This window comes from Chenopodium album, chromosome 22 (genome assembly GCF_948465745.1).
Source record: "Chenopodium album chromosome 22, dcCheAlbu1.1, whole genome shotgun sequence".
In the NCBI taxonomy this organism is placed as follows: Eukaryota; Viridiplantae; Streptophyta; class Magnoliopsida; order Caryophyllales; family Amaranthaceae; genus Chenopodium; species Chenopodium album.
The window spans coordinates 19828235-19844794 of NC_137855.1; the positions used below are offsets into that span (position 1 = coordinate 19828235).

The 16560-nt window shown below is 37.0% G+C and overlaps 1 protein-coding gene across 1 annotated transcript; it reads left to right on the forward strand.

The window, feature by feature from the left end:
- Positions 1-378: 378 nt before the first annotated feature.
- Positions 379-3877, forward strand: LOC145604067 (uncharacterized). Its single transcript, XM_081660016.1, has 6 exons — positions 379-2014; positions 2149-2477; positions 2519-2712; positions 2892-3095; positions 3170-3230; positions 3296-3877. Exons 1-6 carry the CDS (start codon positions 379-381, stop codon positions 3875-3877), a joined length of 3006 nt encoding a protein of 1001 aa, XP_081516142.1.
- The last annotated feature ends 12683 nt before the right edge of the window (positions 3878-16560 follow it).

Sequence of the window (16560 nt, forward strand, 5' to 3'; positions counted from 1 at the left end):
AAAAAATTCATTCTAGTACCAATTCCATCCTTCTTTTTATCTTATACAATATATCAATATTGTTATTTAATTAGTTTAACCATCTAAATTTATTCCTTACATTAGAAAATCTAGAATTGAAATCACGTTAATCTGCTTACTTTCTTTTAAACTAATTCTACATGTATAGGATACCATGTAACTGTAGTTTATACAGAATTAACATAATTTTGTTATATGTAAAATAGTTCATTCTCCTCCATACTTTTTTCATTTTCCCGCTTTTAATTCTTTTTTAATTTAATACATCATTTATAAATTCATATTTACACATAAATCTGCTAAATAAATCATTATAATTTTCTTATTTGTAACCTTTTCTTTTTATTGTGTTTAAGAATGAATATGGATCGAAGTTGGATGAATCATAATGGTGTAAACGATAGACAAAAACCGGAGTACATAGCTGGTGTTAATGAATTTCTACAATATGCTTTTAGGGGGAAAAGTAGCGAAATAATGCTGAAATGTCCTTGTCTTAACTGTCGGCTGGTTTTGTCTCAAAATCTTAAAAATATGCAATGTCACTTACTAGTATATGGCATCGATCATACTTACAACCCATGGGTGAGTCACGGAGAGAGTGTAGAGCAAATTGATAATAATGAAGAACAATATACAGAGGAGGTTTCAGATAATGAGAATGATGAAATGCCTTTTGATGACATGGCCCCGTTTGTTTTTGATGCAACAAATGCGTGGAATTCTATAAACTCTACATCTATTAATGAAAATGAGAGAACTACAAATTTAGAATCAAATAATGGCACTAGTGAAACACCTATGTTCCTCCAAAAATTAATGGAGGATATGGAGGCTGATTTGTATCCAGGGTGTAAAACATATAAGAGATTGGAGTTTACTATATCATTGTTGCACATTAAAGTTAGTAACAACTGGAGTGACAAGTCTTTTTCAATGTTATTGAATGCGTTACATAGGGCATTTAATTATGATAATAATTTGCCTTCAAGCTCCTATGAAGCAAAAAAATATACAAAAGCGCTAGGCTTAGACTATGTTAAGATTGATGCATGTGTCAACCATTGTGTTTTATTTCGAAAAGAGTATGCAAATGAAGTTAATTGTCCTAAGTGCTCAGCATCTAGATGGAAGCAGGATGTATGTGAAGATGATGAGAATTCAGATGAGGTTGTGGGTGTCAAGAGAAAAACACGAGTACCTCAATTAGTATTACATCATTTTCCACTTATTCCAAGGCTCCAAAGGATGTTCATGTGCTCCAAGCTAGCAATGCATATGAAGTGGCATAAGAAAGAACATTCGGGTGATGATGATGACGGCATTATGAGACACCCTAGAGATTCGAAATCGTGGAAGTCTTTAGATGAGCTATATCCTGAATTTTCTGCTGATGCACGTAATGTACGCTTGGCTTTAGCTAGTGATGGGTTTAATCCAGGGGCAAACATGAGTAGTAGATATAGCATATGGCCTGTGATGTTAGTACCTTATAATTTACCTCCCTGGATGTGCATGAAAAGTGACAACATGATGTTGTCATTATTAATTCCCGGTCCTAAATCTCCTAGTAATGACATATATGTATTTCTACAACCTCTAATAGATGAGTTGAAGGAATTATGGGAGAGTGGGGTACAAACTTTTGATGCACACACTAAGGAGACATTTAATATGCGAGCTGTGTTAATGTGGACAATTAGTGATTTTCCGGCATATGCTAATCTGTCTGGCTGGAGCACTAAAGGGGCCATGGCTTGCCCTAATTGCCACAAAGACACGAATTCTAAATGGTTGAAAAATGGCCACAAATGGTGTTATATGTGTCATCGTATGTTTTTAAAACAAGATCATAAATGGAGACTTAATAAGAGGCTCTTTGGTAAAAAATTTGAAAGGCGTCCACCACCTAATCCATTATCGGGGAACGATGCTTTGGAGCAGCTACATGGATACCCTAATGTGGAGTTTGGGAAAGATGATAAAGGAAAACGTAAAAGAGGCGAAAGATATATTGTTCACCAGTGGAAAAAAATAAGTGTTTTTTTCCAATTGCCATATTGGAGACATCTGCTAGTTCGTCATAACTTGGACATGTGGAAAAAAATGTTTGTGAAAATATATTAGGCACATTGCTTGACTTACCTGGAAAGAACAAAGACTCCTTAAATGCTCGGTTGGATTTAGAAGCCATGAAAATACATGATGATCTTCGACCAAAGAGTGTAGGGGACAAATATGAAATTCCACGAGCCCCTTTCAACCTGACCTTAAATGAAAGGAGGAAAATAGTCACATTTTTATCGAAATTGGCATTCCCGGATGGTTATTCATCTAATATTTCTCGATGTGCTTCTTTGCATGATGGAAAAATCATAGGAATGAAAACTCATGATTTTCACGTTTTCATGCAAGATTTGCTTACCCCGGCCTTTCAAGGTGTCTTAGATGAAAAGGTTTTAGAACCTTTAAAGAGCTTATTAGTTTGTTTTTCAAGCAACTATGTGCCAAGACCTTAAAAGTAGTCGACTTAGAACGAATGGAAGCAAACATAGCAATCACATTATGCAAGTTGGAACGTATCTTTGTTCCAGCTTTCTTTGATGTCATGATTCATCTTCCCATACATTTAGCTACAGAAGCAAAATTGGCTGGGCCTGTGCATTATCGTTGGATGTATGGATTTGAAAGGTAAAGTATACTTTTTTTTCTCAATATGTAAATGTAAAAGTGATTGTTATTAAACTAATTATAATCTTCATTTTTAGAGCAATGCGGACATTTAAGTCATTTGTAAGAAACAAAGCTCACCCAGAAGGATCAATTGTTGAAGGGTATGTTTAGAAAGAATTTTTGGCATTTTGTGCTAGATATCTTTCTAAGATTGAGACACAATTCAATCGTTTAGATCGAAATGAGGACATAAACTATCCACGACTTCATAGTCTTGCAGTGTTTTATACCACTGGCAATCCACTAGGAAAGCCAAATTTAAAGCAATTGAGTATTGAAGACCGGAGAAAAGCTCAATTATATGTTTTGCAGAACTGTGATGAAGCACAACCTTTCTTTGAGTAAGTTTGTGAAATTATAAATGTATAATTAAGCAAACAAAATGTTTCTTAACAACTTTTGTTTTGTTTAATAGTGAATATGAGAACAGTGTAGGTCATCAAGACGTTGAATTCTTCCAGTGGTTTGAGAATAGAGTAAGATAGTGTGTTTCTTAGCATGCACATTTATTTTTTTCTTTTTTATTTACATTGAAAAATAGATTACACAACTTTGGGATGATAAGGATGATAGAGTTACAGAAGAATTGTTGTGCCTAGCACGAGGACCAATGAAGAGTATTGTGACTTTTGATGGATATGTTATTAATGGGTTTAGATTTCACACTAAGAAGCGGCAAAGACATCGTAAAACTCAAAATAGTGGCGTTATTGTGAAAAGGGATGCAGAGAGTGGAGGGAAGGACTTTTACGGGAATTTGGAAGAGGTTATTGTGCTAGAGTATGATGCCTTAGAAAACCGAACAAGTCCTAAAGTGGTATTGTTCAAGTGTAAGTGGTTTGATGTATTTAGTGAAGGAAGGGGGATAAAAAAGGACAAATTTGGGTCTATACTTGTCAATGTTTCTCGTACATTGCAAACAAATGATCCTTTTGCATTAGCTTCTCAGATTGAACAAGTTTTCTATGTCTCTTCTCATGATGAAAGACATTGGAAATCTGTAATTAAAGCTAATCCTCGTAACTTTTTTGATTCCCCAAATGATGAAGACACTGAACAAGATGAATCTCTATGGAATATTGTTGAAGAAGGAGAACTAACCTTGAAGAGTTCGCTGCATTGAGTGATGAGGAAATCAATATGGTTAGAGATGATTTTGAACCCGAGTTGGTTGACGCAAAGGTCATCTTAGAAGCTACTAATAATGCTGACATGGATAATGACGATGAGCAGGATGAAGAAAGTGAAGAGGATGATGAAGATGATCTGGACACAAGCTCTAGTGTACATGAGTTAGATGAGGATCTTGATGATGTAGAATATGACATCGATAGTTCTACAGATTTTCCCTCTTAGTTCTTGGTAATTGGTGTTATCTAAACTAAAAGGAGTAAATGTGGCACTTGACCTCATGTTTGTCTATTTTAATAAATTTATTGTTTTAATATCATTGTAGGCATCAAGCAGCCGGGAAGATTGTGGTATTTTTAGGCGCTATTTTGATGTATTTATAAAATAAGGGTTATCACATATATTAGTTTCTTGATTGATTTTATTTTATATATAGATTGTTGATTATTATTGTATTCATAAAGTGTTAATGCTAATAAGAAAACTGATGTTATTTTATCAACAATTCTTTAATGCTTATTTTAATTTACTAATATCGTGGAAAAGAAATTATTACAGTGAAATGGCAATTCAGCAAGTACAACAGTGTGCATCGCAGTTGCGTAAGACAAGGCAATTGTCAAATATAATGCAGGGCAACAACTGAATGAGCAGCAGGTGGATGATGTGCAACAACAACATCAGGATACAGAGCGGCAACATCAACCGAATGTGCAGCAGCAACAAAAACAAAGTGAACAACAGCAACAACAGATTGTGGGGTAGCAACAACAACAAAATGTGCAGTATCAACAACAAACAAATGAGGAGCAACAACATGATGCAGAAGCAACAACTAGTGAACAAACTAGAGAGACTAGGTTGACATATCGAGAGAAACGAAGGCTTGAACAAGCTGAACATCGACTAAAATTTCCTGATCGTAAGAGGCGTGGGCCAACTAGGGGTAAGAAATATGTTAATAGAATGTGGAATCCTAATTCTGAAGAAAAGATTAAAATAAATTTCATGGATGAGCTTCGACGTGTGGTTGGTGAAAAGGCAGATGAATTCATATGTGATTGTAGCAATTGGGTGAAAGAATTTTGTCCCCTCAAGTCATTGTATGTGCTATAACTTATTAGTTTTTCTAATATATGCTGCAAAAGTTATGTTTATGACTTTGAATTTACTTCATTCTTGACAGGAATTGGGCTAAGATGGATTCAGGTTCAAAAGTGATTGGAAGGAGAACGGTAGGTCGTTGGGCTACCACCCCACCCTATCAAACAAAATTTGTAACTTAACAAACCCCTATTCAGCGTAGTGGTAAGTCAAGGTCGAACCCAAGGGAATGGAGATCAAATGCACGATGCCTAAATCAAGCTATTTCGAAGTCAAGAAGGGTTTTATGGTAGAAACTAAGGCTAAACTAGGCGATGCAAAAGCTTATATGAAATCAATCTAAAGACACTAGAGCAATGGATCCACATGCAATTGTAAAAGAAACGGTAATTTAGGAGGTCAAACCAACTAAGTCAAGTGATATGAAGGAAGATCATTATGTATCCAAAAGAGCATACTAAGATGGTTCACCTAGAGGTCTAACTAGCGTCAACTACGCTAAACACTACCTAGGGAACGTCACAAAGCACCTCAATCGTGAAATTGCAAGTTTACTAATTAATGGTCCGTATCATAGCAAGCTTACAATGCAATCTAGTGTATTAATCAAAGATGGCCAAACCTCAATTAATCACACACATGCACATGAAATATCAACCAAATTTAATCATACCATCAACTCTATCAATTATCCCCAAATTACACTAATCCATTATCCATACATGCTTCACCATTTCCCTAGCTAGGAAACTACTCACTAGCCATAGGAATTAAGATCAAAACTACAACAATCATCAATTTCATCATCAACATAATTGAAATCAAAGATTAAACCAACAATCAATCAAAATCAATCAAAATTCAATCAATAAGCAAATCAATCATCAATAACATGGAAAACTAATGAAATCAACTAGAATCAAACTTGTATTGAAATCAAGAAGAAAATCCTTACAAAACTTTGATCTAAAGATCAAATACAATGAGGAATCCTTGAGCAATCACCAAAAATCATGAGTTTCTCTCTCTAAAGTTCTTGAGTTTCTCTCTCTAAAATTCTCCCAAAAACTAACTATCAAATTCAATCTAAAAACTTCTTTCTAAAAATAGGTAGAAATAACTATATATACAAAGAGGAGGTCGGTAATGACGCCCAAAAATAGACCCTCGTAAGTGCGGGCGCTCGGAGGAGAGAGAATGGTGCGCACGGGACACACCCAGACTGGTAAGCCCGCACGCACCTGGTGTGCGGCCGCACACGACCAATGTGCGGCCGCACACTCCCTTGGTGCGCCCGCACCTGGCTGGGTCTTTCCCCCTTCTTTTCTTCGTCCTAGCTCAAGCGATGCACACATCCAGGATGATGATGATGGAGGACAAAGTAGGCAGGAACTTTCTTTAATTTCTTGAAGAGTATAAGCCATGAGGGAGGCATAAACAAAGCCTTGAAGCTTGCCCCTTGGATCCATATTTAGGCATGAAAACAATGAAAACTCGTAGAGAGGAAACTCGGGAATTCTTGGACAATCAATTACCACCTCCAAACAAATGATAAAAAGCAAGTAAAAGAGAAAAAATAACAAGTAAACTAGAAAAAGCATGAAATAGAGAATCTAACTACAAAAAGCATAAAATGAAGAAAACAAGAATAAAACTAAGGAAAACTAAAGAAAAGAGAGATAAAATGAAATAAAAATCATCCAAAAAGAAATCAAATGAGTGCCATAAATGTCACTCATCAAATTCCCCCAAGCTAAACTTTTGCTCGTCCTCGAGCAAAACAAAGCGAGAAAGAATGAGGATGAACATTTTTATTGAAAATGAAAAAGAAAGACCCAAGATAAGAATATACACTAAAACTCATTGTCGTAGGAATCACGGTTGTTTTAGCTACAACAAGCCCTTTAAACCCCAAAGTCGCCTATGAGGACGAGTGAGGTCTCGTAAGGGTATCCTAAGAGTTTGACCCATAACTCTCCACCAAACATCAATGAGGCAAACCATAAAAGGAAGGAAAACGAAATAAAAACAAACCTTTGCGAAATGAATCAACATAAAGACTATAATGCAAGTGAATGACAATCTTTCTCAAGTAGTTAAGGTATGCACGTTTCAAGATATCCAAGGTTGATTGAAACATAGGGTATGCTAGGCATAGGAACTAGTTATTACAATTCACTTTCATCCCAAACAATCTTACCGCGTTCTTCCCACTAGTCTCAAATCTCCCCTTAGTGAGTGTCCCAATGATTCCTCGAAGGAACCGGAAAAGAATTATTTTAAGGCTACTCGACAATCTTAACTATGCATCCCCTTTCCTTAGGCAATGACCCATGATGCCCTCCCCCGAATAGTGACTCAACTATCTAGCTCGAAAGGTCTTTCCCCAAGGTTGTAACGTAAGGCATAAAGGGTGAAGGTAGGCTTAACATTTAAAAATTTGGTGATTTTCCTAAAAAGTGAAGCAAAAGGGTGATAAATCCTTAACACCACAATCAAGAAATTACCAAACAAAAACAACACCCCCAAGCTTACTTGAAGCTATACTCACAAAAATATATACAAAAAGCGTACACGCTTCTCCCCCAAGCTAAAATGGAGCATTGTCCTTAATGCTTAGTATGAGAAAAGAATACATCAAAATATTTTTGAATTGTTCACTTTTTCATTTTTTTTTTGTGTTTTTATATTGTATTTGCAAAGTCCTTGCCTTTTGCTAAATTCGGACGGCTTTTCCTAAATGCAAATTATTAGTCCATGCCTTTTGAGAAGTAGGACGGCTTTTCCATATATATTTGCCATTATTCACAAAGAGGATGAAATCACAAACTTGCTTTCATAAAAACCAAAATTCCAACTTAACCACCACAAACTTCTTCTCAAATGATCATATTGCTTCACAAAAATCAAGAAAATATAGAAATGAAACAAAAGGTCAAATAACTAAAGAGATGGCTTGAAAAGAAGGGATAAGGCTCAAATGGTTGCAAGAAGGCAAATGTAAACCCAAAAATAAAGAAAATAACAAAATATAACAAAAATGAAAAATACCACCCCGAAAAATGTGCCTTTGTCCTTCCTAGATAGTTCGGTCTCGTGTTTGAGAATCATACATCAAGCTTTATTAGATTAGGTTTGCAAAGTCAAGGATCCACGCCGCTCATACAAGGAATGTTGAAGGCTAGAAAAACAAGTAACCTCACACGGTCGGTGCAAAAACTCACTAGTGGTGCCAAATCAACTATAGGAAGCAACTACCAACATACCACAAACAAGTAGAATCCGGCTTCATGATCCTCCTAGTTCAAACCAACTACCCTAGCATACACTATCCTAGAGTCAACCGAACATAGTATCAAACCGTGTGTAGGGAATATTTCAAGCATTATGATAACTCCAAACTTGAACCCCACTGTGATCATACACTAAAGTACGGTGGCGTTCCAAAGGGAAAGACAAAGAGCAAAAAGAGTCGCCAACAAGTTTTAGGAACTTGTAAACCCAAAAGACAATCCAAAGGACCATCAACTACTCCATAAGGTCTTGAACCAAATAGGGTCCGGGGATGAGGGTACGAATCCAATCTACAAAAGAAAGGACCCGCCCTATAAAAATAGGCCTCTACTTTGTTCTGCTCGTATTCATGCGCGCTTTTCGAATAACATACAAACATTATATTAATCCTAACCTATTTATCTATGTTGGTTGAATATTAATGTACAAATAAGACTATTATTGGCGATCACTTGAGTTAAAATCACATTAGCCTAAACCAAATTATTAATTATCTTATTAAGCGTGATTCCAAGTACAAATTCCCTTTAAACCTGCATAAAAGGCGTGATCAAGCAATAACAATAAAATATATATCAAGCAACATAATAATAAACGATATTAAATAATAATAATAATCATGATAATAGCATGATAAGGCATAATAAAGCTTAATAATAATAGCAAGATCCTAGGCATGATACTAACAAGATTAATAACAAATCCTAGCATGTCACTAAGCGATAAAGATCAAAACTTTAAACCTAACATGGTACTAACATGATATTAGAAAGAATAAAAGGCACCCTAAACATGATACTAGAAAGCATAAAATAACATCCTAACATGATACTAGGAATTATAAACATCCTAACATGATACTAGGAATCAAACATTAATAAACATGGAATCTACATTGTGAAAGAAATAGGAAGTAAGCTAATCTACTTACTTTGAAGCCTCGTACCTCTTTCTAATAACAAAATACACAAGTTAGTAAACTTCAATGAAAATAAATAAAGAATAATTAAAGAATTAAATTGAAATCAAATTAAATAAAGTTTAGACTAGTTTTGGACCAAACCCTCAGAAATTATCAAACCTTTCACGTCTAGGGCGAAGGCAACTTCGAACTTGGTTAAGAGATTCAAGATCTTGTGAATGCGGAATATTGTATTTGTAAAAAGCTAGTTTAGAAGATGGAGAAATAAAGCATATCTTGCTCAAGAGAGAAAAGAGAGAGAATTAAAGAAGAGTTGATGAGAATTGATGAGAGTTGATGAGAGTTGATGATTGATTGTTGAAAGAATCGATGAGAGATCATGAATAAAAACAGAGGTTCGGACCCTATTTATAAGAAAACAGTCCGGAAAATCATAGAATTTGATAAGGAATAAAACTCCACTCTGTCGCTAATCAAACCGACCTTGTCGCCAAAGATTGATCTTGTCGCCAGGCGACAGAGTCTGTCGCGAGGCGACAGAGTCTGTCGCGAGGCGACAAGCCTGTCGTTTCGCGACAAGACAGTTTTTTGCGGATTTTGTTTTAATCATATCTTTTGATCTAGAAGTCCAAATAAGTCATATTATATGTAGTTGGAAAGATCTTGAAGTCTACTTTCTAATGCAATTGGAATTAGATTAAAATCTTTCGTAGATAAAAAGATATGGACAAAATAGTAGGACGATGTCAGTTTTGGATAGAGTTTCGTATATCTTTCATATCTTTTTCGTTATAGCTCGGATTTATTATTATAATATATCATTGGAAAGATAATTTCAAGATCTATCCAACCATATAAAATTTGGATAAAAAATATGAGGCACAAAAATAATATCTGACTATCTTTGAACATGTTTGAATTCAAATAGAATTAGGAAAGTTTATAAAAAAGGAAAGTTTATATTCAAATCAAATTCCATGATATTATCTTTTCAAAAAAGGATAATTAAGATATTTTAGAAACTTATAGAAGATTCTAATCAATCCTAATTAGTTTAGGAATAGGATTAAACCTTTGGACCCTCCTCATGATCATTGGGTCGTAGGTAAAATCCGGTTTGGGCCCAGTTTAGTATTTTGGCCATAACTTCCTCATTATTCTTCGGAATTGGGCTTATAATATATCGTTGGAAAGGTCTTTTAAAGCCCCATCCAACTACACTATTATTGGACCCTTATCATGGACCAAAATAAACTGAATTGGACGTTTTCATAAAATAGAAATGGTTTTCGAAAACAGAAAGAAGGATTTTAATAAAAACTAACCGCAACACTTGACTTTTCACACTTTCACCCCATTCGATTATGATTTGACGTGACAGGTATTCATCACTGGGTTTGGTTTTGGGGAGACACAAATGGGTGTCTACACCGTGCATACCTTTACAACCTAGGAAGAAAGTCATGCAAAAGCCAAGTCCAATGTACAAGGCTCATCCTATAAGAAAAGAAATGAAAAACAATGCCTCAAAATCACATCAAAAATAAAGAGAAAAATAAAGGAAAGTAAGAGAAAAAGTAAAATAAAAGAGAGTAAAAGAAAAGAAACGGAGACATAGAAAAGGAAAACATAGGAGAAAAAGCATGCAAAGGACTAGAAAGCATGTTAAACACATAAAATTCCCAATCGACAAACAAGTGATCGATAGACAACAAAGTCACCGATCCCAAACACATTACGTGTTAACAAGCATCCAACCTCGAACCATTCAACTTCTCCTAAACTAATCTTATTCTATGCAACCAACGAGAATAAAGAGAAAATAAAAAATGTCTCACTGGGATTCCAAGCTTAGCAAAAATAAATGAAGCGATTAGAAACCACCTCGTAGCATGCCATATCCATAAGCTCTTCAAGGAACCAAGTGAGAAAAAGAAATAAAAGAAACTATGAACAAAGAAAATGGTTAGTAACTTCAAAACAAATAAAAGAAAACAACAAATAAAAGGATACTAAACTAAGCAAGAAGTAAAGAACTACTCTAAACTACAAGATTTGGATTTAAGGGATTTGGATTAAGGGATTTGGATATAAGGGATCATCAAAAACAACATGCCAAGCAAAACATCGCCACAAACAACAAACATCCAAGCAAATCGGGCAAACAAGCTAGCTACAAGGAAAGTAGCCTAGAGATGAAGAAAATGAGGAAAACAAACAAGAGGAATGAAAATAAACATGCAAGCAACTAAGATATGTACACAACAACAAAATGGTCACCGAGCAAGTTATTAGTTCCCCCAAGCTAGATAAAAAATACATCTCAACATCCCAATCAAAACAAAGCAAGCATCAAAAATATAAGGGATGGAGGTAAAAAGCATGAGAAGCTAAAGGGAACTAATAACTACTACCATCACCACCACCACACCCACTTGGCCCGGCCCCATCGGGGTCTCTGTTGCGCTCGGGGTCATCGAAGGGATGAGGGTAAGGCTCCCATCCTCCGGTGTACCCCTCGGGCCACCCATAATGCCCCTTGAAAAGATCTTGTTGCCAAGGAGCAAGAGGGGTGAAGTTATCGGGCAAAGTGAGTTCAAAGGGGTGGTTGGGATGGACATGGGGGTAGTTTGGATCACCCCTATAGTCACTACCACCCGGAGCCTTGTAATCATAGTTACCATGCTCGTCCGGGTAATAGTGACGCTCGGTGTCGGGGTTAGAAGGCCCCGACCAATAAGGATGCCCAAACGAAGGTAGAGGCTTGTTGGGGCGGGAAGTACGGATAGTTAACCGGGGGAGTAATGTTCCCACGGTTAACCTCCGCCTCATAAATTTGTTGTTGTTGTATAAACATACCTTGCTGCATCTCTTGAATACCTCTTAGTTGGTCATAGATGGCCCCAAAGTCTTGATCGTACATGCCATCCACGTGGATTTTCAATCCACTCATTTGCTCACTAAGAGCCCTCAAATCTGCATTGGCGAAAGCATGTTGCCTTTGCTCTTGCTCTTGCTCTTGAGGAGCTTGTTGTTGTGGAGAATAATGTTGTTGTTGTTGATGTTGTTGTTCTTGATGTTGTTGTTCTTCTTCATCATCTTCTTCCTCATCCTCCTCGGAGTCAAAGTTGGGATGCCGGAAGGACTTGGGAACATGCCACACATTGTTGGCAATCCTAGCCAAAGAAGTCAAGCTAGGGTTAGGCAAGTAGCACCAATGCTTGTTGCCCCTAAGCCACTCATATCTCCCTTCGCTAAAGCCCTTGGAGATAAATTGGATTTGACCCAATTGTTGCATATCGAGGTAGATAGAAGCTGCATCCCCGATCTCCTTACAAAATGGGAGATAATCATTGAGGCGAAGGCGAGTCAATAGCCTAGTTACCATACCCCCACATGGGATCTCTCCCGTCCTCCTCTTGCGAAGTTCCAAGCAATATTGGGCAAAGATATAGCCCAAGTTCAACTGGCCCACATACTCCGGGCGGGTACACAACCAAAGGACCTTGAGCTCCAATTTACTCAACTTCCCCATTTCTTGCTTGGGGAACAAAACATAGCCCAAAAGACGGTGTACAACCCTAAGGCAAGGTTGGTACACCTCTGAGATCTTAGCCCTGTTGGTGATAAACTCATTGCCACCGGAAATGTCTTCCCACCATGAATGTTGATCATATCCGGGAAAATGAAGTGTTCAACGTTGATAATATCCCCATGAGGATCAAAATCTAGAGCGGCGTTGAACTCTTCCAATGATTGGTCGAAGATGTGGTTGAACAATTAGAAACGCACCCTATATACCCCTCCTACGGGTACAAGCTCTAAGGTAGCCAAGAACTCCAAAGTAGGCTCCTTATAGGTGCGGTAGGCATCGGTGATGAAAGAACCCAATCTGAGATTTAGAAGCAACGACCGCACATCATTATCAATACCCAACTTCAGCATATCGGGTTGGAAGTAGTGGCGGGTGTGTTTAAGGATTCTTTCATCTTTCAAGTTTTGGTAGAAGGTCTTTTGTTTGTCGGAGAAGTTTTTCTTTTTGGGAAGAGAGGTTGGGGGTCGTGTTTGAGTGGAGGAAGGGTTGGAAGTACTAGGCTGACGTGGGGAAAACTAGGTCGTTGGGCTAATTCTCCCTAAGCCAAACAAAATTTATAAACACTCAACAAACCTAAATACAAGTATAGAGGTAAGTCAAGGGTCGAACCCAAAGAAACAGTAATGCCTAAGTGCTTCCAATTATATGCCTAACCTAGGTCGAAGACAAGAGATAAAAGGTGGCTCTAACAACTACTAAAACGAGGAAACCAACCAAATATAAGAGCTAGGGATTAGGATCCGCAAATAATGGCAATGAACGATGCAAATTGGGATGGAAAATCAACTAAGTCAAGCAATGTGAGGGAAAATCAATCATGCAACCAAAAGAGCATGTCAAGCTATTCTCCTAGAGGTCTAACTAGCGTCAACTACGATAAACTCTAGCTAGGAAACATCACAAGACACCTCAATCGTGTAAATGCAAGCCACAAATCAATGGTCCGTATCAATGTGAACTTACAATGCAATCTAGTGCAATAATCAAACTTAGCTACTCTCTAATTAATCACACACATGCACATGATCAATCAACCAAGTTTAATCACATCATCAACTCCATCAATTATCCCCAATTTACATCAATTCATTACATCATAAGCTTCATCAAATCCCTAACTAAACAACTACTCAAACATGATCATCAATTCTTCCAATACTAACATGAATATCCAAAATCAATCATCAATTCATCAAAATCCAATCAAAATCAACAATCAAAACAATGAATATTAAACAAAGCAATAAATGAGATAGAGTTTAGAAATGCTCATTGATAATAGAGTAGATCTCTAATACAATTGTCACATTTGAATCTTCAATCTCTCAATCACCATTGAAATTCCTCACTTTCTCTCTCTAAAATATACTTCTAAAATTAACCCTAAACTAGAGAGAGAAGCTCTCAACTAAGCTAGGAAAAATGATCTAAATTCTAATTCTCTAATTGTGTCTAATTGTTTCTCTCTCTACCCAAAAATGGGTATTTATAAATACAAAGATAAAAGAAAATAAAATAGAAAAGAAAATAAAATGGAAAAGAAAATGAATGAAAAGAAAATAAAAGAAAAGAAAGTAAAAATAAATAAGAAACTAAAAGGAAAATAAAAGAAAACTAAAATAAAAAGAAAACAAACTAAAAGAAATAAAAAAACGGAAACGGGAAGCTGCTTCTTCAAAGGAATTGATCCCCTGCTTCTTCATGAATTTGCTGCTCCATCAAATGTGGGAATTAATCCCATGTTTCGCACACATCAAGCCCCAATCACAAACAATCACACCCACTCATCATAATCAATCAACGGCCTAGGGATTAAGCTTCCTTCCCACGCACAAAACAGGCCCAGCTACGTGCGGCCGCAAGGGCTGCGAGTGCGACCGCAGCTGCTGAGGTTCGAATTGAAGGCGGTGCTGCAGCGGCGATTGCGGAGGAGAATGGTGGCGCAATTGGTGGTCGGAGCAATTAGTGTCGTTGCGGGAGCAGGGGAGAAAGTAGGGAGGCTGCGGTGGTGCATTGGTGGCTGATATGACGGCGTTTGAATTGGGGAAATAAGGGGGTTGCGGTGGCTGGAGAACAGGGGAAGTGAGGGCTTGGTGGCTGCGTGAGGTTGCGGGATTTGTGGCAGCAGGGGCTGCCTTGGCGGAGTTGCTTGGAGTTGGTGGCTGATTTGGGGATTTGATTGGTGGCTGCGATTAGTGGAGCAGGGGCAGCAGGTGGTTGTTTTGTGTGGTGGTGGAGTGTGCATTGAGGGGTTGTTGTTGGTGTTGATGCTGCTGCTGTGAAGTTGTTGCTGCTGCTGAAATGTGGAGCAGGGGAAATAAGGGGGCAGTTACTGGTTGCAAGCATCACCATCACCATCATCACCATGATGGTGATGAAGACTCAACTATGCAGTAGCTAAGCACCAAATCACACTTGGAACAAATACCAACAAACACACATAAAACCGAGGAATAAAATAAAATAAAATAAAACTTAAACCAACAAATAAAAGTAAAAGAAATAAAATGAAAATGAAAATAACAAAAGAAAGAAAAAAAATAAAATGAAAATAAAATAAAGAAAAGAAAATGAAATAAAAATAAAATTAAATAAACTAAAATAAAATAAAACTAAATCTATAAAATCTAAAATAAAAAGGAAACAACTAAAATAAAGAAAATAAAAGAAATAAAAGAGAAAATACTAGAAAACCAAAGAAATGCTCAAAAGCCGTAAAATAAGAGAACAAAGGTAGAATAGAGAGAAAAAGCATAAAACCGAGCATTTATTGAGCAAGAAAGCAATGAAAAGAGGACAAAAAGAACCTAAATGCTCATCAAATGTGTGCCATTTATGACACACATCAAATACCCCCAAGCTTACCTTTTGCTCGTCCTCGAGCAAAACAAAACCAAGGGAGTGAAAATGACGAGCTTATTGAAACAAACTAAACAGGAGACGAGATGAGAATATACACTAACTCACTGTCGTAGGAATCACGGTTGTTTTTAGCTACAACAAGCCCTTTAAACCCCAAATTCGCCTATGAGGACGAGTGAGGTCTCGTAAGGGTATCCTAAGAGTTTGACCCATAACTCTCATAATAATACAAACAAGGCAAAACATGAAAAAGAAAACAAAATACAAGAAAAGCAAACAAATGTTCATGAAATGACTTTTGCAAATGTACAAGCACAAGTGGATGCAAATCTTTCTAAACAAGTAAGGGAGTGCACGTTCCAAGATACCCAAGGTTGATTCAAACATAAATATGCTAAGCATAGGAACTAGCTTTCACAATCCACTTTCATCCTAAAGGATCTTACCGCGTTCTTCCTAATAGCTTCAAATCGACCTCTAATGAGCATCCCATTGATTCCACGAAGGAACCGGAAAAAGAGAATTTTTAGGCTACTCGACATCTTGACTTTTGCATTCCCTCTCCCTATTCCTAAGACTCACATTCCTCTCCACCGATGAATGACTCAACCATGTAGGTCAAAAGGTCTTTCCCCAAGGTTGTAACGTTAACGCAATAAGGGTGAAGGTAGGCTAAAAATTTGAAATTTGGTAGTTTTCCTAAAAGTGAAGCAAAGAACGGGCCCTTTCTTAGAATCACAATCAAGTAAACACCAATCCAAACAAAAATACTCACACCCCCAAGCTTATTCAAAGCTATAAACCACAAACATATACACAAAAAGCGTGAGAACGCTTCCCCCCAAGCTTAAATGGAGCATTGTCCTCAATGCTCAAAAAGGGAGAAAACTCACATCAA

Excerpts from the sequence above, each read along its gene's own strand:
- LOC145604067 (XM_081660016.1), top strand. The coding sequence starts at position 379 with ATGAATATGGATCGAAGTTGGATGAATCATAATGGTGTAAACGATAGA. Across the intron at positions 2,015-2,148 it reads GAAAGATGATAAAGGAAAAC|GCACATTGCTTGACTTACCT; the intron begins GTAAAAGAGGCG and ends AAAATATATTAG. Across the intron at positions 3,096-3,169 it reads GAAGCACAACCTTTCTTTGA|TGAATATGAGAACAGTGTAG; the intron begins GTAAGTTTGTGA and ends TTTGTTTAATAG.